A 21,735-nucleotide genomic window follows, 5' to 3' on the forward strand; every position below is an offset into this window, starting at 1 on the left:
CTCTATCCTAGGGTGTCTCCCTATGAAAATATCATGAAATAAGAACACACACACTGTCACAGCATCAAAGACAGTCGCATTTTTTTTAAAAAAAATCCTGAATTGTATTACTGTCACAGTGGATATTTAGAAGATGGCTCGGACAGAAGATTTGAAGAAATGCAATAGTGTGATAGCCAATATCACCAGGGAGTGGGCAGACTGTGCGCCTCTTATTACTTAGATGTCAAAGAACTTTTGCTTCAGGGTGAAGGGTGTGGCTTAGAGCTACATTTGTTTTTTATTTCATCGTTCAAGAATTGAACCCAAACAGGAAAGAGGTCTAAACAAATTTGCGACACACTCCAGGATCTCAGTACCGTTGGTAGCGTCATGGATCCGTCTACTCACACTAGAGCCGGTCTGCCAGAATCCCTGTGTCCGTGCCCCCACCTCCACCCCATCCGCTGTGTTTTGCTCGTCACATTTTAAACTACTCATCACGCATGGAACTTGTTTGGCTAAGCCTGAACGGGGGCTGGAAACATTAGCCAACAAAGTAAAAAGAACGGACAAGGACTGCTTCCAGAACAAGTCAGGCCAGAGAGAGCCTAGGGCCAGGAAAAGCCAGAAGGAAGGAGCTCCTCAGGAGCCGGGCCCTGGTCACAGCCCCCGCCCCGGGGCGCCAGGGCTGCAGAAGAGGAGGCGGTGCCTTGGGAGGGAACGTAGTAAAAGCAGAAGCAGCGCCCACACCCGGAGAGGAGGAGGACTGGGGCTGGGAGGGCTCGGAGGTCCGGGTGAGCTGGCCACCGAGAGGGGACAGCCCGGCTGCACAAGGGCGCGTGCCGTGAGTCCGGGAGAGCGCGTGTGCCCCACGCTCCGTCTTCCAGGCCGGCCCAGGACACGAAGCCGGAAGAGAGCTGCCGAGTGGGGAGACTGAGCAGGGAGGAAATCCAAACTCGCCCAGCCCGGGAGCAGGCTAGGTCTCCGCCGGAGCCTGCCCAGAGCCTGGGTGTGAGCCTGGCGTCACGTCAACAAGCAGAGGCGGCCAGGCGGGGTGGAGTGCGCGTGCGCGGCTCCCTCGCTCGCGGGGCGTGGGAGCGGGCTCCGGGCGGCGGACACGCGCGCGCGCGCACCCGGGCAGCCTGGGCGGCCGTTCCAGCCTGTCACTGCTGCGGCGCTGCTCGCTGGTCGTTCCCCTGAAGACAGCGGAGGCGGTGGCGGCTCCAGACACCTGCGGCGGCGACCCCCCGGCGACGGCGCGGAGATGTGGCCCTTGGTGGCGGCGCTGTTGCTGGGCTCCTGCTGCTGCGGTGAGTGGCTCGGGGATCCCGGCGGCTCTCGGACTGGTGCTCAGCACCCGGGCGCCCCCGCAAGAGTGTGGATTGCACCCCCGTCGGTCAGGCGGCGCCCCGGAGAAGAGCGGAGAGGAGAGGAGAGGGTGGCGGGATGCGCGGGCCCTGCGCACCCCGAGCGCCCCCGTGGGAGGGCCCCGTGGGGCATCGGCGTCCCTGTCTGTCCCCCTTCCTCCGCTCTCCTTCCGTGGTCCCCTTTTCCCCCCCGGGGAAAGCGAGCTGAAGCTTCTCACTCTCCAGTGCGCACACGTAGGAAAGACTAGGAACAACCGCAACTGTCCAAGCCTGAACTGCAAAGAAAGCGAGGGGGGCAGCTGCCAGGAACCCCCTCCTCTTGTACCCTTCTCCCTTCTCGGTGCTTCCACGCAGCATTTGGGGCTGAAGGTCTGGAGTGGGAGGGCCGGGGCCTCTTGTGATGAAGTGCGCATTTTGTTGAAGTCGATCAGAAAGGCTTTTGCCCTACCGCGTTAGCACTGGAGCAGAGGAGACGCGTTGAATCTAAGTTTCATTTCCCAACCAGCATTTTTCAAAGATTTTTTTTCTGGCTGCGTATTTTGGTGGCTGTTGTTTTGAATCCTAAAAACAAGCTTCCTGGAAACACTTTTCTCCTGACACCCCCGCCGCCACCACCCTCACCCCCCCCCCCGCCAGCACTTTAATGTATTCCTTATTATAGATTAAAGTTTTTTCCCCCCTCCTTTGGGGAAACGTTTTTTTCTTTTTTCTTTTCTTTTGAATTTACTCAGATGTTGCCAGTGTTCTAAGGATAGTAATAACAAATCAAAACACACATGCAGCAGACTGCAGACTGGTCCTTAGATGCCAAAGATGCATCCTCCTCCCCATCTTCTGTAAAGTATTTTTGCTGTTTTTAAACGTGTATCTCCCTTGTAAAAGCTGAGTGAAGAATAGGCTTTTTTTTTTTTTTTTGGACCATATACTATCCGTCGAGCTTCGTATCCGTAGATTCCTCTGCGAACTTTTTTTGTAAGATTCAGAACAGGCTTGAAGCAAGGAAAACAGCAAATGTTAAATTTGACTTAGGGTGATGATAAATTAATTCAGCGTTAAACTGATGGTTAACCTCGGTGTGCCATTCATAAAGGCCCATGTCTGGGAACTGGTTCAAGATACCCTTATTCCCTTCTCCTCACTTTCTCCTCCCCAAGTGTCTTGCATGTTGTAGCTGATAATAATAAATATCCATGTTATCTAAATTGCTAGTAGTAGGTGTTTTCCGATCTCAGTCATCTTTACTATGCTTGTGGCCATTGCTATCATTATAACACTGTTTTCAAATACCTGTTGTATAATCAGAGAGCTTTCATAGTGAGCCAGGTATAAATTTGCAACAAAATGTTACTGATTCAGATGATGGAAGGTGAAGCTTGTTTGTCTGAAAAGTAAAAATATAAGCCATATACTGTGTTTTTTTAAGCCCTATTTTCAAGTAGATTTAAAAAAAAACAAAACTGTTAGAACGGTAGTTTTGGCAATAGGAATTGTGTTAGGCTTATGTTAGCAACAGTTATGATCACATTAATTAACGTTCATTTTGTCCAATGTTAATACATCTGAATCTACAAGAAGTGGCAAAATTCACGACTTGCACTGTTTTTTATTGTATTTGCTATTAACTAGCAAACAAACAAAAACCAAAACAAAACAGAAATCCAAACCCAGAGTACAGGCATTAGGCTTTTGAGTTGTTAGACATATGTAAATCAAGAAATGAATGTTTGTCAATGATAAATTGGACTTTTGTGTGTATAGCGTATATAGGTTGAAAAGAACACATATGAAAACATGCTAACAGTCTGAGAACACAGGCAGTTATCAAGGGCCCAAGAGAGCAGATTTAGAATCTAGAGCGAGTATGAAAGTGATTTCTAACGCTCATTTGTGCTGGGGTGGATCTTATTTTCAGTTTCATTTATAATGAAACGGGCAGCCAGGGGCCATGCCATTGTAATCCTTGCAGTTTCAGTGACCTCTGTGGTTAAAAGGGGAGTGTGTGGGGCTTTCTAACACCCCTCTCAGCCAATTAAAACCAAGTGCAGCCCTCTGTGATGGCTTACAAGATTTGGAATGAATGTCCCTACTCCTCCCCTGCATGTCCAATCACATTTCCTTTAAGAGCATAACAGTTTCCGGGTAATCACTAACTAGTAAATACAACCTTAAGTAAATAATGTCAGCCGTATATATGAACCAATAATTTCTGTGATGGTTGAATGATTTTTCTTTGTTCCAAGTGACTTTTAAAAGTCAGGCTTGCACTTGATTGAGTTAAAAATGTTTTATTATCTAAATATAGCAGTCATGTAGCTGCTCAGGTAAAAAATGTTTTCTTTTCTCTTGAAGAACATATTATTTTGAAGAGCAAGTTGGCATTTTAAAGGAATAAGTGCCTCTGTACACTCCCTGGTGTGTGGGGCTGCAGCACCAGGCTAGAGCAGCAGGCTGTGCCTTGCCTGCACCGTCTACACTGGGACCCTTCTCCTGTCACCTGAGTTTTGGCAGATAGCTTAACTTCATCGGTAAAGCTCTAATAAAAGTTTGGAAGACCTTTTTCTAAAGGCAAAAAAGAGATACCTACCCCTCCATTGATACATGTTCCAAATACAAAAATCACCACAATTCATGTTTTTATTTCAGCAATGTTCTTTTTGTGCTACCATGTATAGAGGACCATTTTACCTGCCTTTGAGGTTTTTCGTTTCATAGCATTTTAGATAAAATACAAAATTCTACAGTTTTGCAGCTTGTGTCTCAGTCTAATCTAATGCCTACTCGATGATAAACTTGCTTTCACTTTGCATCTGAGTGCAGTCACTCGTTGGGAAAACCAAAAGGATAACATTGTAGATTCAATTTTGCTAAAGTCACTGCAGTGCAAATGTGGTTCTTACTTCCCTAGACCAGTAGTTCTCAACCTTCCTAGTGCTGCAACCCTTCATATTGCAGCTCTTCATACTGGGGTGACGACCCCCAAACATAAGATTATTTTCGTTGCCACTTCACAACTGTAATTTTGCTGCTGCTGAGTTGTGATGCAAACATCTGATATGCAGGATATCTGATCGGTGCCGCCCCACAGAGGTCGCGACCCACTGGTTGAGAACCGCTGTCTTAGACTCCAGGTGTGGAGTTTCCCTCTTTGTGGTTACATGGGATTGAAATTTCAATGAGAGGCACCACCCTTCTTTGGATATTTCATTCCACATCTGTGGAGCATTGCATAAGATTTAGAGTCTGTTCAGCTAGATTGGGGGAGGGGGTAGGTTAAGTGAATTCATGGGCAAAAAAAAAAAATTTTAGTTTTCTCAGTTTTAGCAAGTGTGAGTTCATGCTGCATTCCACTACATTCTCCACCAGAGTCTTAGAGGCGTAGAGACACACTTCAAACTTGAGCGCATCTTACTCACTGTGTGGTTTATGGAAAGGAGAAAATGCTTATCTTTCAGTAGTACTTGGTCCATTTCAGGTCATGATAAGGTCAGACTTCAGGATGCTACTGACTTCAAACTGCCCCAACCCCTGTAATTCTAGATCTACTGGTTCTGTCCTTCTAAGGACACTTAAAGCCAGCGAACGGGGCGGGGTTGCTTCGAGTCAGACTGAATTAAGCTGTGGACTCTGCACTGGACCCCTGCCCTTTATCTTAGCATCTACCAAGAAAAGCTTGGACTCTATCCTTCTCCTGCCCTGACTTAATTTTAGTCTCAGACCCAGGTTGTTCCATGCAGAGGCTGATTCTAAGGGCAGAGCTGTAGGGCTCCATTCTGCCCGCCCATGTCTTTCATGGATGCTTCAGTGGCCTCAGCAGCCATTGGGGCTTTCCAACCCATTCATGAGCATCACTCCAAGGTCACAATTCACTACTTACTCCTCTGTGAGAAGTGGCAGGACGGTGTTCACCTCCAACACTGCTACGCCCAGCTTCATAAACTGCCTTCTTGCCCCCTCTTTCACCTAGCTCCAGAAGAAGCCCCATTCACTTTCCCAAGGGGATGGCAGCCTCTCTACCTCTCTTTCATATCCACCACCTTGGAGACCCAGTCCCAGAACTTATTGCTCTGTCTTATAATGTAGATCTTGCCCTTCCCATTGACTTCTTCCTCTTAGCTTGCAGCTGTTATCAAGGTTTACCTCATAATTAAAAGAAAACCGAAGCCTGAAAAGATCTAGAAACTCCTTCCCCTTGTCCTCACCTCGACACTTGTTGGACTTCTCTGCTTTCTGACCGAGAGGTTTATTTAAAGGCTCAAGACTGCAGCGTCTCATCACCTCCCAAGGCAGCTCCCACGTGGTCCCGTCCATTGACATCCTTACATGGAAAGCCGCTACTTTTGAGTCCTTGGTTTGCTTCTCCAGTGTTTGACATCTGGTTTAGCATCTCCTTTGTCCATGTGAACTCTAGCCCTGCCTGTAGTCTGCCATATTGGTGTGGTGGCTTGTTTTGCTTGCTTCTCCCACTTCTCTCACTTCTTTCTCTCCCTTGACTTATTCTCTTTGATTATCGTCTCCACGAATATTGATGTGCCCAACTTTTGTTCTCTGCTGTTTGCTCTACAAGCACCCTGTGTGGCCAGTCTTTTTTATGCCGGCGATTTCATCTGCCAACGATATTCCTGCTGATTCCCGAGTCTTTATAGCTCCGACCTTTCCTCTGAAATCCAAAGTCATAGACTGTAGATCTACTGAACATGACCACTTCACGGTACCGCTGGTACTTTTAATGCTTAGTCCGAAACCCTGAAAGGATAACTCCCCTAAATCTTCAGCCTCTTTTCCATGTGATTAATCTACAACCAGCTAGTTCCACAGACTATTTTAGTTTCCAATTTTCATTTTTCCTTTTTTATCTCCCTCACCTCCCACATCTGACTTCTGTTGATTTTGCCGCTTTGATTTTTAATGCCATTTTTAAGACCCTTTTTTCTACTTGTCATTTACCTGGACTGTTTCAGTTGGTTCTTAATAGGTCTCTCTTCTCCCCTTCCTGCCATTAATCCCCCTTTCATGCTACTGTCAAAAGTTATCTTTCTTAAAGTTAAAATAAACCTGAGTTGAACCGTCTCTTGTCAAGTCTAAACTCTTCAACATGACATTCAAGGAAGCCTTTGCAGGTTTTCTCAGCCGTCTTCCCAATCGCCTTTCCTAGAGCTCACCTGAATAATTTCCGGCTTTCAGTTATTTTTTCTTTTCTTTACATACTGTCTAGGTGGTTTAAGGAACATGTCCTTTCTTTTCCAACACATCTCTGCTCAAGCTTCAGCTGCAGCTTTGATGTCTCCTTGCTAAGGCCTTTCTTAAGCATATGCATGCGACTTTTTTTTGAGGAATTTTTCTATCCATATATGCAGCTGACTTGAAATTTTTATGTTACAACAGACAGCTTTGCAAATCCACAGACAGACTGGTAGAAGCACTGGGAATTCTCCTGACATATGAAAAGTAGGAATTCCTTTCCTGTGTAACTTGCAAACTTTCTTTCCTTCCTTTATTTTTTTTTTAATATTTGCTTCAAAGTCTGCATTCATAAGGAAAGTACTGAGTCATTTCTGGTGCTTGCAAAGCCCGTTAGGATACCAATGAAGTCATCTTCCTACCTTCTGAGAATAATAGAAAGATACATAAAACAGGGAGCAAAGGCCAGTAAGAAAGGACAACAGCAGTTGAGTGGCAGTTGATAACGAGCAGGGGGACAGAAATTGTCATCTCCACGGTGCTGTGACAAGAAGAGTGAAGTGGACAGACTGTAGCCACAGCTTTATTACATGGTTGCTAAGTGTGTGAAAGGTAACAATGAGAGTTTCTTGTTCCTCTTCTCATTAAAGCTCGGCACAATCTCTGTGGAGTAGATACTGCTACTGTTCACGTGTTGAAGAGGACACTGAGGTCTAAAAGTTAAACGATTCCTTAAGGTGCTACAACTATGATGAGGGATCTGGCCCCAAAGTGGATGTGCTCTTAACCACAGCACACACTTTATGGCCAAAGAAGGGTGTGGCCCTCCCAATGCTAGGAATCAGTATGTCCTAAGCGCTATTTATAAGAACATATTTTGCCTATTTGTGGATTTGCAGGAAGGTCATTATGATGGGAGATTTCTCTGGAAATGACAGTACAAGATATGAGGCCGGAAAGGATCTCAGAGAACCTTGTTTGTTTTCCATGCTAATGCACTTAGAATTTGGCTTGAGAACGAGGGTGGTGGGGTGTCACTGGGCAAAGGAGTACACATTTGCATTTAGAACAGTTATTTTGAGGACTGTGGAAAATGCATCGGCATTGGCATGGAACAGTATGGAAGATAGAGGCAGGGAGCCAGTTTGGAGGTCTGGCAGTGCTTCAAGGGATAAGGGTGAGGGTATAATTCACTCAGTCAAAAGACTTTGGGTTTAGAAACTATTGAATAGGTTATCTTAACAAGATTTCTCTGTGGCTAAATAAACAGAGAGGACTCCAACTTGATTTATGGGTCAAACTCTGATTGACTAGTAAATAACTGTAAAATATTTTAGGGAGATGAAGATTTGGAAATATAGTTATATAATTTGGGAACATTATTAATTTTTAATGGATTGTAGTAACTCTCACTGGCATGCCTAACAGACCATTGATTAAAATCTACAGTTTAGAAGAAAGGCAGGGTCTGGCTGAATAAGACAATGTGCTGATTGTTAAAACTATTGGAGTAAGGGAGGGATATTTGGCAAGAGGTTGCTTTCCATGAAACCCTTATGTCTTAGTTGCTATTCTATTGCTATGATGAGACACCATGACTAAGGCAGGTTATTTTAAAAAAGTGTTTAGTTGGAGCTTGCTTACAATTACAGGGGATGAATGCATGGCTGCCATGATGGGGAACATGATGGCAGTGTGCAGACATGGCTCTGGAGCAGTAGCTGAGAGCTTGCATATTGACATCAGGAGGTGGAGAGAGAGACTCAACCAGAATGGTTTGGGATTTTGAAACTTTAAAGCCCATCCCCAGGGACACATCTTCAATAAGGCCACACCTTCTAATCCTTCCCAAACAGTTCCACCAACTAGGGACCAAGCTTTCAAACATAGGAACCTATGGATCCATTCTCATTAAAACCATCACACATTAGGAGCATGAATGTGCCAAAGGCTAGATTTTAAAAGGTAGGGCAGGGTGGAGGAAATTTCTAATCAAAAGGATTGCTAGGGGTGGAGGAACAAAGTTAGAAAAGAAAATGAGGAGCTGCTCTCTGGCGCGAGTGTTATAGAGAAGTCAAGACAAAGTGAACTGTGTGAACTGGATTGTTCATATGATGTCATTGGTGATTTGATCAAGAGCTGTAGCGATGGTAGAGTAATAGGACCTAGAGTGGAGTCCTGTTGACACAGAGTCTGGGAGTGCACTGAGGTCAAGAAATGCCCAGAGATCGTTATCTTAGGATGCTGGGAAATAGAGGCGAGTGTGTGGGACTTTTTAAATTTGATGCATATACAATTATTAAAAGATGACTTAAAAAACAAACACTCCATAATGGAATTAGAGGGTCTGGAGACTGGCGGCTTGAGTCCTTTAGATGATAGACTATGAGAGACTAGAGTCGGCAATTGAAACAAGCTGAGTGAAGGAATTCATTTCTGGAAGGGAGGAAAAGAAGCCTATGGATAATCAGGGCTGCCGGTAGTCTATGCGGGCAGGATCCGGAGCTTCTGCCTTCCCAGGAAGACTCAATTTGAATTAGGGAGGGAGAGACTGCTGGAGAGGACAGGCTGAGAAGAGGCGAACTGTTTAGGAGTCATTAAAAGGGAATAAATTTTACAAGGAATGTCTGAAAACATGAGGGGCCCTGATGAGCAGTGTCTGTAGGACAGTCTCCTGTTCTCCAGTAGCAATGTAAATTTTCTTAGAAACCTGCTACACAGTTGATTTTCTGGCCTCCACAGCACTTAGGTCATACCAAAAGAGCCCCACTTGTGACCTTGTGTTGTATCACCTGCTTACATGTCCCATAATGAGGATTCTCAGCGCCTCAAGATACACACCACTTTTCTATTCCGTTGTCCACCCTGCCAGTGTTTCGTCCAGGTTATTCTTAACTACAGCATGTTGTTACAGCGCATCTACTGTACCATATGGACCAGACCTCGGCACTCCACAGCTGTGCTCGGGACCGGGTTGGGAAGTTTCTGTTGGTGCTGTGTTCATCGAAGTTGTGACATCTACTATTTTTGGCGTTTGATAAAAGCTAACCCTACCAGCTTATTTGATAATTTGCCTGTAACTCTGGCATCGTCCTTGGTTAAGTTTCCCTACTCTGTGGAATAGACTGCTACAGCATATCTTATATATGTAAATTTTCTTATGTTCATTATTCATGGTCATTGACCCCCTCTGGGTTAGCTAGTTTTTCCTCACTTTGCTATTCCATCGAGAGGCAATGGGCAAAAGATAAAAGCCCATATCAGATTAATGTTTTTAATAGCATGTTTGTACATAAAGAATCTGCATTTAACATCTGGAGGGATGTTATGGGCTACTCTTATTTACTAGTTATTAGTGTGAAGGTTGCCTTGGTTATCCAGGTCAAATTTACTTTTCCCTTCTATTGATAGCATTTATTCTGCATAAATTGCTTCAGCTATGAAATGTTTTTACTGCAAGAAGTAACACAATACACTTAGCACTCCGTGTGTTCCTTGAAATATATATAACAACTTACAAACTTGTAGGCTGTTCCCCAGCCACCTCGTTCTTACCTGGGGTCTTCTGGGGGAAGAAAATCCCACAGGATGCTGAGCCATTCACTGTGTCTTCTAGAGAAGAATAATTTTGAAATGACTCATATGAATATAATTTTTAAACTTTGAAATGATTCATGCTGTTATAAAATGGACATACATCAGAGTTTTAATTTTAATCCTTAAAGAACAAATCAGAAAGTAGACAAAATTACATTTGAAGGCAAATTGGTAGAGCAGACACATAGGCAAGCAAGAACGCTGGAACAATTTATTGATGGATATAAAATTGGTCAGTATCTTCAGTTTTTTTTTTATTTTGTTTTTTTAAAGTGATGTTGTTTGGAACTCTCTTCCATGAGGTATAAGTTGTTTATAAAACAAAATTTCTCTTGAAACAAATCTTGTTCATAACCGTCAATTCCAATAACTTACCCAGTTGTAGATACCCACGTTGAAGTCTGCAGAAGCAGAGCCCATCTAGAATCTGATGATTGCAGAAGTTCCGCTAGATAGTCCCCAGCACCCACTGACAAGACAGTCTGGGAACTTTCTATCCATTTCAGAATCTTCACAGGTTTATTCTGACACTTGCCTTTTTATGTCGTTGGGACCTCACCCTCCGCCCCAGTCTCTCGTCATTCAATATGGTTCCTTGTCCTCAATGGCTCTTTCTCCAGGGAAATAATCAAAATTCCAAGGGTGGAGAAAGCATAATTGGACAATGAGGTTTTGCCTAGGGCTTCCTAATATTCGGTGGCTAAGAGTCTAGAGAACTGGGAAAGGTGAGCTGTGGATGCCCCAAGGCTGCTTCCAGTGGCACATTGCCAGGAACACTCAGAAGACCCAGCTCATTACAGGAGATGCCACAGTGTCCAGTTTTACGCTATTGCCCTGTGTTCGTAGGGCGGACTGTTGCTTAGGGAGCATTTCTTAGAAGCCACACGTCATTTGCTCTGATCCTCCTTATTAAACCATGCTATAGAAAAATGAATTACTTAAGACTGCACTCCAGAGTGTGCCAGGCAGTCAGCTTGTGCTTGAGTTTTCTTGAACACAGTCCAGATTGTATTCCAGTATATGTCTTTATATTTAACTCAATGGGTATTTATTAATAATCACACTGTTACAATAACATCTTAAACCCCTGACTTTATTTCTAGTGTACACAGAAGGAGGAAGTATTAAAGATTAACAAAGTTAATGTTTTATATTCATTGGTACTATGGGTTTTGAAAGAAAAGTCAACAAGCTCCTTGGATAAGAGCTTTGATAAATGTCCATGTTATGAAATACAGCAGGAGTATCTCTGCATCTTGTTGTTTAAGTTAAATGGTGACCCTTCCATTTACTCTAGTCACTCAGGCACCGTGGCAAGGCTGCTGCTGGTGCCTTATGCCAGATAAGTTGAGAAGACCCGATGAGTATACTCTACTTGTTAGCAGCATCTGCTCCTGGTTTCTTCTTTCTGGGATTTTTGAGTAGTTTATGGTTTGTTGGAGGAAGAAATACCTGTAATCTACATTTCAAAATTGTTCTGTAGATTCAATGAAATGTCGGGGTAGGAAAATGCCATTCAATTGTGTGTAATCCTTTCTGAGACTTGCATACAAAATGTCTATTGCTCTCTCTTTTGCAGTGGGAAATAGCCACTGAGAACATTTTTTTTTCTCGTTAGTATTCTAAGACTTTCCATCTTCTTGGAAAGATAAGATTTGATTCATTCGAGTTGCTTTGTATATTAAAGTATAATAGAACTGGCTACCTTTTTTTTGGTTATGCAGCCTGAGTGTAGAGATAAATTTCATATCACTTTAGCAAGTTCCATGTAGAAGAAGTATATAGAAGTTGAGCCCAAATATAATACTTGGCTTTTTGTTCAGAATGTTCCCATAGTAAGGTCAGTATTTTCCTACATATATCAGTAAGCAGATATGATGGTTTCAGAGCTCTCAAAGCTTGAAAAGCTAGTTGCATTTTCCAACACAATTGGTGAATTTATCCCCAAGATGCATAGTGATGTATACTTTGTATTATTAAGATTGAATAAAGAAAACTTACAGTCTGTTAGCTGGTATACAAATAATTGTTGCTATTTTCACCTTGTTCTTATACTGCTTGTTTACATGAACAATTGAAGTATTTTTCTTTACCTTAAGGGTTTGTAGTACACCTAAGATGATATACCATAGATTATATATGAATAATATAAAACCGATTATAATGAAATATTTTTGCATCTGTTTTCCAGGTTCAGCTCAACTACTGTTTCGTAAAATCAAATCTGTAGAGTACACCAAGTGCAATGAAACTGTCGTCATCCCTTGCATCGTCCTTAATGTGGAGGCACAAAGCACCGAAGAAATGTACGTGAAGTGGAAGTTAAACAAAACATACATTTTCATCTATGACGGAAGTAAAAACAACTCTACCGTAGAGACCAACTTCAGCAGTGCGAAAATCTCAGTCTCAGACTTACTGAAAGGTGATGCCTCTTTGAAAATGGGTAGGACTCAGGCGGTCGTGGGAAACTACACGTGTGAAGTCACAGAATTATCCAGAGAAGGCAAGACAGTTATAGAGCTGAAACACCGTATGGGTAAGTGATGCAGTTTGCTTGTACGGAAACTTGCGTTGAGATGTCGTGGCCACTGTGGGAGTGCTTTGAGGGGGAAGTCACTATGAGAGAAGATTAGGGCATTTCTCAGGTGGGTGGGTTTGCCATCCCCTGGGAAAGCAAGCATGGCAGTCTTGGTTTTTTTCTCTTTGGCGTATACACACTCACCATCCTGCCCTCCCACTGCCTTATGAGGCAGCACAAAGACCCTTACCAGAGGCTGGGCGGTGCCAATGCCGTGGGGTGGAGCTTCTCAGTCCCAGTACTAGGAAGCAAATTAAGCTTCTTATAGATCACCTATTCCCAGTTCTGTTACGGCAGAAGAAAAGAGACTGAGTAAAAAAGTAGGACCTATCAAAAGGCCTCCTGTGTCCTGATGAAACTGACCCTCTTAGAAAAAGAGAGCGGTGGTGACCAGATGGCTTGGCTCATATCTATTAGCCCCGTCACTCAGGAGTAAGACCAGCCTCAGCTTTATAACAAGTTTGAGGCCAGCCTGGGCAACAGGAGACCTCTCTTCAAAAGCAACAGAAAGTGGGGGAGGAAAGAAGAAAAGTGAAGTAGAAATTCCTTTGAACCAAAAGAGAGCTGACCATTAATAAATTCTGACATACTGATTGGTGGCTTCCAGGAGTTTTGTCTTGCTTACTTCTGTCTTGCCTACTTTTGCTTTTCCTTCTCTTGAATGTTGTGTGGCTCCCCTTCTTGGTCATAGGACTTTTCTATTGAGGTAATATAATAGGCGGTTCTGTTTGTTGTCATCAAATGTACTTCACCTGAGTGTAGTGGCCCAAGACTGATCTTAGCACTAGAGAGACTAAGGAGGATCGCTGGAAATTAGGCAAGTCTGGACTATATAGTGAGTTTCAGACAGCACAGAGCTCTAGGGCATGACCCCACATTATCAAACCAAAATAAACTTTTGCAAAAAAAAAATGTACTTTTTAATTATTCAATTAATTTGTGTAGTTCCTCCTGGTTATTTCATCTTTTTGTGGTCTTATAGACTCCAACTCTAGCTACGGAGCAGACTGTTCTAACCACACTACCCCGGCAGGGGACGAGAAGGAGAAAGGAGGTTGCACATTAGGTAATCATGCTGATTCCCGAGGGCTTCTGTGGCCAACCTTGCTCCACTTGCCAGCACACTGGGGAAATGGGGATCCACCCTACCCGCATTGAATTCAGGCTTGGTGACAGAGCCATGAAAAGAGTCTCTTTTCATGAATGAGTTGGTGAGTTGTGGACAGCACCGCTGTTATCTGAAGTAAACACTTTGTTTTCTAGTTTCTGCTCTGCTGGCTGACTTTTTTTTTAAAAAATACATACAGAGAATCCTAACAGTTTTTAAAGAGTGCATCTTGAGCTCTATTTAAAGCACCAGATGTATAGCTGATCTCAGGGTTGATGGCACTTTGAGAACCAGCTCTGAGTGGGCTCAGGACGGCTGAATTAGGTCAGCTACTTTCCATCTGTTCCCGCTTTTAAAATGACAAAATGTCTGATAGCAGATTGGGAGGGGGAAGGTGGCTTGATGAAATATTCTGACATAGGATTAGAGATTACTCTAATCAGGCAGTCTGAGTTACCTTCTTCAGGACTCACTGTTCACCTGTGTCTTCCTGGAAGGTACTTCACTGAGACCAAGCTGCATATCTCTAAAACGAGGATGGAAATCTTATTTCCTTGGGATGTTTTTTCTGTGTGTTTTCATCAAATTTCCCTAGAAGTTTGCTGAGAAAGGAAGGAATGGCTTAGGAGCAAGAAGAATTTAAAAAAGGTCTTTCTGTCAGAATCTCACATATACTGTTCCTTTGTGATTGATGTTAATTTGGGTTAAAGAGCTCTCTCTTTAAATATCTGTCTTTCAGGACAGTCTAGTCAGTCTGCAGTGTGCACAGGAAGAGCTCATCCAATACCTAGTCGGAGGTTTTCTGAGAAAGTGGATAGGTTCATGGGAGTAAAAGGGCCAGACAGACATAGGAACAGTGACTTGCAAGGTAATGTGGGTCACTGAGAAGAAAATTGATAAAACCTCTGAGTTTGAGAGTGAAAAGGCTGGAAATGGAATGGAGGTGAGTAGGAAGGGCATCCCAGAGTCTGGGATGGAGACAGATTATTTTGTATGTAATTGTCTTATCCTGTCTTCAAATACCCACACAGACTAAGAGACAGGCTTTGTTTTGTGTCATAAGGCGAGAAAATTTTGTTGTAGGGAATGGAAAATTTTTTACTAGAAGCTTGAAGTTTCTGACTTTTTCACCCATTTAAAAATATTTGTGTATATATATTTAATAACTATATAGCATATAATATATAATATATATTTAATAGCTAGCATTGCATGAATCAGAGACAGAATTCTGTGTATCCCCAATTCAGTCTTCCCCAGTGTTTGTATCCTATGTAGCTGTGCCGTAGTATCAGAACCAGGAAGTCCACAGTTGTCCTGTGTACAGGAGGTTCTCTGTCGTTTTATTACACTTGGCTAACCACTATTGTGATTGCCATTTGAAGCTGGTCTATCAGCACAGCATCCCAAGGCTAACCCTTCAGTCACTCACCAGACTTTCAGGTACTCCTGACTATCAGGTGCTAATGTGCCATCTGTATCTGTGACTTCATCAATTCAATAAGAAATCATCAATGAAACAGTTAACAGATGATCTGCTAAGGTGTACCCACTCGGCATGGTGCCCTTGAGACAGTGGGCTTCTTGTATTTGATTGCGTTTGTTTGTTTGCTTGTTTGACAAAGTAACACATGTCCATGACACATATTAACCCAGTGGGTTTTTCACTAAAGGTGTATTCTGTGGAATTCTCATAGTCTGCTTACTCATTCACCTCTGCAAGATTGTGACCCTTTTCAGTTTGGGATTACCCATCCAGTGTTTGAGGAAACCAGGAACAGGTTTCCAGAGTTGGTGTTCATTACACTGTTGCCAGCTGTATGAGGGGCCCAATTTCTCTGCGTCTTTGCTGTGATCTGCTGCCACTGTTTGTCAGCCTTTCCCCTTTTTAAGAATCGTGGGGTATCTTACTTTTCAAATTATCATACAAGGTATTAAATAGCATCATGGCATTTTCAAAGTATGTTTTAATAGTCTCTCTTACCCCCTTGTATCCCTGCCCCTAATCCCATCCTTGTAACTCCCCCCCCCCCGCCCCGTCTCTGCCTTTTTCATGTCCCCGTGCCCTTTTACCTACTCCCTGTCTTTTCTGATCACCTGTTTTCATCATTTATGTCTTGATCTCTTTTGTAGCATTTAAGGCTTTACCCATGTGTATACGGGTATACCCTACCACACACACAAACCAGGCTAGGGTCTGCCTTTGAAATAGAACATGCGTGTTTTGTCTCTCCAGAACTATCGATTTTCCTGCAAGCTTCATTGTTTTATATTTTACAGCTGAATAAAATCCTATTGTGTGTATGTACCATGTTTTCATTATCTATTCATTTCTCATTTAGGCTGGTTCCATTTCCTTGCTATTGTGTGTAGTGTGGTACGAACATGAATGTACACGTGTCTCTGTGGTAGGATATGCAATCATTTGGATATATAGCTAAGAGTTATAGTTGGGTCATACAGTACTTCTTTGTTCAGATATTTTGAGAAATTTCCATGTTTATTTCCATAGTGGTCGTACTTGTTTGACCTCCCACCAGGAATGAATAAGGTTTCTTCTTTCTCTGCATCCATGTGACTATCTTTTGTGAGGTTGCTTGGTGATAGTATTTCTGACTAGGATGAGATGGTATCACAGTAGCTTTAATTTGCAATTCCCCGATGACTAAGGACATTGAACACTTAAAAAAATACCTGTTGCCGTTTGTGTTTCCTTTTTTGAGAACTGTTCATTTAATAGCCTATTTATTGATTGACAGGGTTTTTTTTAATCCTTTAGTTTTCCCTCTGTAAATTCTGATATGAGCCCCCTATTTGAATGTAGCTGTTAAAGATCTTCTCCCATTCTGCAGGCTGTCTGTTTCCTTGGCTGAGCTTCCCTTTGCTGTGCAGAAACTTCAGTTTTATGTAGTTCCTTTGTTGATTCTTGGAGATGGTCCTTGCACTATTAGAGGTCTGTTCAGAGGTTCTTACCTAACCATTTATCTTAAAATGTATTCCCTAAATTTTCCTCTAGCAGTTCCAGTGTTTTAGCTTTTAAATTAAGGTCTTTGATCCACTTTTATCCAGAAGGTTCTACAGGGAGATATCCAGTCTAGCTGTCACCGCTCTTTTGAATAGGCTGTCTTTTTTTTCCAGCTGCGTATTTTGACACCTTTGTTGGTTTCTTTGTTCTGTTCCACTGGTCTCCCTGTCTGGTGTGTTTGCTGTATTTGTCTGTGTCTCTGTAGTGTGATCTTAAGTCATAACCACAATACCTCCAGTCATGCTTCCCTCCTTAGGCTTGCTGTGGCTCTTTGTGCTCTTCTGTAGTTCCATGTGGACACTCACCTTGTTTTTTTTCTCTGTCTACTTCTTTGAAGAATAACATCAGATTTTGATGTGAGTTGCATCGAATCTGTAAATTACTTTTGATAATAGAGACATTTTCATGATACTAACTTCATCACACCAGGATCAATGGATGATCTTTCCATTGTCTAGCATTTTCTTTGGTGTCTTTTGTCGATATTTTGAAGTTTTCATTGTTGATATTTGTCACCCTGTTCACTCCTAACCATATTGAATGACAAAGTAACATATTTTTCCTAATTTCTTTCTCTGTGAGTTCATTGTGGGTATTTGTTAAGGCTACTGATTTTCATATATTTATCTTATATCTTATAACTTCACTAAAAGTGTTTATTAAATCCAAGGATTTCATGATAGATTGTGTATGGTCTTTCAAATGTAGCCTCGTGCCATGTGCGAACAGGGCTAGTTTGTCTTTTTCCCTTCCTGGTTTTACTCCTTTCATTTCTTTCTCCTGTCTTGCTGTTAAAGACAGGACCACATTGAATCAGAACAGTGAAGTGGGTGTCACTGTCTCCTTCTTGATTTTAGAGAAAATGCTCTCTGCTGTTGCCTGTTTACTGTAATGTTGGTCCTAGGTTTGATTATTTGCCACACATATATATATTCTTAATGTCTCCAGGACTTTTACCATGAAGGCGTGCTGAAGTTAGTGAGATATCTGCATCTTTTGAGGTGATTATATAATCGCTGTCCTAAAGTTTACTTATATGTTATGGACTTAATGATTTGTGGATGTTGACCCACCCCCTGCATCCATTGGATGAAGCTCACTTGGTCATGATGTAAGATCTTCTTAATGTGTTCTTAAGTTTAAGAGATTTCAATTTCAGAAATTTGAAGTTTTGTATGTAAGTTCCTCAGGGAATTTTCTCTAATTTTTTTCTTTCTTTTTTCATGTCTTTGATACCAACATAATAATGACTTTGTGGGATCGGTTTGATGGTGTTCCTTCCCTTTCTATTCTGTGGAACAAAATAGACTGTTGGAATGGATCTTCCTTGAAAATTTGAGAGAATTCAGCAGTGACTCCAGGTTATCCTAGACTTTTCTTTGTATGGGGAATTTGATTACAGCTTCAATCTCATTACTTGTAATGGGACTATTTAAATTACCTATATCGTCTGTCTTTTAATTTTGACAGATAATATGTATTTAGAAATTTATCTCTTTCTTTTAGATTTTTCTAGCTTTTTAGAGTATGTATTCTCAAAGCATTCTTTAATTATGTTCTGGATTTCACTGGAGTCTGTTTTAATATCTTTTTCCTATAGTTTGATTAATATGGGTCTTCTACCTCTTCATTTTTGCCAGTTTAGCTAGAAGTTTATCAATCTCACTAACTGTTTCAAAGAACCAAGACTTTGATTGACATTGGATATTCTTTTAATCCCTGAATCATTATTTCTTCCAAGTCTTTATTATTTTCTGCCATCTTTGAGTTTGGGGTTGTCCTCTTGCTTGTCTGGAGCCTTGAGGTGCATTGTTGTGTTGTTTATTTGAGATGCTTTTTGCTTTTTACCATAAGTGCTTATCACTGTATATGGCGTGGTCTTAGGGCTGATTCCCTTGTCTGTATCTGAAGGGTCTAGTAAATTGTGTTTTCATTTTCATTTGACTGTAGCAATTTCTAAATTTTCTCCCTGGCTTAAAAATGCATTGTCTTGTCTGACTATTTCTGTGGTTTCTCCTCCTGTTGATTACTACTTTTATTTCCTGGTGTTCTGATAAGAGACAAGGAATTATCACAGTTGTTGTTTAAGTTTGATTATGCAATCAGTTTTGGAAATAATTCATGTGTTGCTGAGAATGTGTATTTCTTTTCTGCTGAATAGAATAGTCTCTGTATATCTGTTAAATCTGAAATTTCTTTGCTTAGGTTTAGTTTGGAAGACCTGTCTAACTATGACAGTATGTATTAAAGTCTCCCACTGTTATTATGCCAGGAATTACATGGCCTTTTATGCCTTTCTAGTGTTTGGTTTGTAAAGTTGTGGGTTCTAGTTTTCAATACATAAATGTTTATAGTTGTTAGAAGTTCTTGATGGATTGTTCTCTTTATTAATATGTGTTTTTTCTTTATCACTTACGATTAGTCTTTGTTTGGAGTCTTCTTTATCATGTATGAGGATAGCTATGCTTGCTTGTATGAGGATAACTTGCTAATGGATCCTGCCTGCCTGGTAGTTTGTTCGTTCTCCATACTCTAATAATCAGTTTCTGAAGTTTTTTTTTTTTTTTATAACTGTGTGTGTGTGTGTGTGTGTGTGTTTCCCTCTCCAGATACAACAGATAGTAGTTCTTGGTTTTTAATCCATTTTGTTAGTCTGCTTCTTTTTATTAGTGAGTTAAGGTCATTTACAGTTAAAGTCATTACTGAAAGGAGTTTTCTGTTTCCTAAGATTTCTGTTAGGTGGTTTTCTGTAGTGCTCTATTCTTGGTGCTTCTTTTCCTTCCCCGTATTAGTGTTGTGAGTTAGCTGTGTTGCATGGAGTTAATTCTTTCCTTCCTCATCCTGTTCTTTTCCTTTCATAGAGCATGCATTGTCAGTGTTCTTTTAAAGGGAGGCTGCCTTTCAATTTCTCCCTATGTAGTCTTCCTTTAAGAATATTTAGCAGTACTGACTTCTTTGTCAGTAATCATCTTAGTTAGTGTTTGTCTTGAAATCTCTTTATCCGTCAATTTAAAAGATAAGTTTGCTGGGTATATGATTCTTGGTTCATAGTTATTTCTACAACTTGAAATCTATCATAAAATTTGCAGTTTTGACTATTGGGGTTTCTGAGAAAAGGTCTGAGGTTATTCCAATATCCCCATCGTTGGATGCTGGGTGGTCTTTTTCTCGTACCACTTTTAGTATTGTTTCATCACTCATACTTTTGGCATCTTGACTATGATGTATCATGGAGAAGCTGTTCTGGTCACATCTGCTTGGAATTCTACATGCCTCTTGGGTTTGGATATCTATTTCATTCTCTAGGTTTCACAAGGTTTCATCTATAAAACTTTTTATGTTAACCAAGCGGTGGTGGCACACACCTTTAATCCCACCACTCAGGAGATAGAGGCAGGAGGATCTTTACCTTTAATTTTGTTCTTATTTGTCCCCTTATTGTTCTCCTCTGATCTCAACCTCCTCTTGCTGGTCCATTTCTTTTCCATAGTTGGTCTCCATTTCTGCTTTCACGTCACATATATTTTATCATAACCTCATTTTCCTGCCTCTCCCTCCCTTTAGACCTGTTTCTCCCTTTTCATAGTCTTCTGTTTTCATGTTTTATATATACATATTTATTGTTTTCAAATATATATGATTTGTATAAAACAAAAGAATATGGTTTTTTTCACTTAACATAATGATCCCCAGTTCTATCTAATTTCCTACAGATGTCATAATTTTATTCTTCCTTACAGCTGATTAAAACTCCATTTTGTGTGTACAAACAAACAGACACACACACACACACGTTTATATCCATTGATGAACATGCAGGCTACTTCCTCAGCTTGGTTATTGTGAGTACACAAATCCTTCAGGTTTACTTAGGACTGGTATAGACAGATCTTATAGTAGTTCTACTTTTAGTTTTTAGAGAGACATATGGTTTTCATTCTGCCTGTGACAGCATTGTACTCCCTCACCGTGTATAAAGGCTCCATTTCCCTAATATCCTTACCAGCTTTATTGTTTGTTTTCCTAATGGTAGCCATTCTGCTAGAATGAGAAGGAATCTCGAAGCCAAGGATATTTAACATTTCTTCGAATGTTCTTGAATTTCTTTGTTGTTCTCCCTCTGAAAACTGTTGGGGTCAGAAGCTCATTTGCTAAGTGGTTGGTTTGGATGATTTGTTGATTGGGTGACTTCTCTTTCTGAGAACTCTCTGTTCAGTTCACTAGCCCATTTCTTGACTAGATGAATTGGGAACTTTGTAATGTTTAATTTTTGGAATTATTTATAGGTTCTAGGCGATAATTCCCTGTCCAGTATATATTTGCAAAAGATATTCTCCCATCTTGTAAGTTGTTTCTTTGTTCTTGGAGATGTTTTTGAGTGCAGGAAGAAGTTAATAAAATAAACCTTGGCATATAATATTATTTGGGGGAGAATATATGTTTGTTATTACAATGATACTTATTTTGTGACTTGGAGATTTAGGTATTAGAAATCATTTTTACTGTGTTGTGCTTTTTTTTGGAAATGTAAGCATAAATGAGAAATAGAAATTGTCCAGGATGTAATTGAATTCCACTCAGTAGAACATAGGGAATGGTGACTATTTGTTGCTTTGGAGCAAGGGGCCTGACTATCTGTAAACACTGTATGACATTCATGTGTTTCTAGGCCAGTGCCTCAGGACTTGAGTTTAGAGAGAGCTTTTTGTTTTGATTTTTTTCTTATATGTTGTCATCCCCCCACCCCCCCAAAAAAGAGAATCAGCTTACCTGGTCCTCAATATCTAATTTATTTATGTGTGTGTATATATATATATATATATATATATATATATATATATATATATATATTTGGTTTTTCGAGACAGGGTTTCTCTGTGGCTTTGGAGCCTGTCCT

At 41.3% G+C, this 21,735-nt stretch overlaps 1 protein-coding gene across 4 annotated transcripts in view; it reads left to right on the forward strand.

Moving 5' to 3' along the window:
• Window positions 1-732: 732 nt before the first annotated feature.
• Cd47 (CD47 molecule) overlaps window positions 733-21,735 on the forward strand; it is a 58,365-nt gene continuing 37,362 nt past the window's right edge. For 2 of the 4 annotated variants that reach the window (XM_057763677.1, XM_057763678.1), the window contains exons 1-3: window positions 734-1,292; window positions 12,316-12,663; window positions 13,688-13,771. In XM_057763677.1, the coding sequence (XP_057619660.1) occupies window positions 1,247-1,292; window positions 12,316-12,663; window positions 13,688-13,771 (478 nt within the window). In that variant the 5' untranslated portion in view covers window positions 734-1,246. Of the gene's footprint in view, window positions 1,293-12,315; window positions 12,664-13,687; window positions 13,772-21,735 lie in introns of all 4 variants that reach the window. The other 2 variants (XM_057763676.1, XM_057763679.1) reach the window with 2 other exon arrangements.

This window comes from Chionomys nivalis, chromosome 3 (assembly GCF_950005125.1).
Source record: "Chionomys nivalis chromosome 3, mChiNiv1.1, whole genome shotgun sequence".
NCBI classification, from domain to species: Eukaryota; Metazoa; Chordata; class Mammalia; order Rodentia; family Cricetidae; genus Chionomys; species Chionomys nivalis.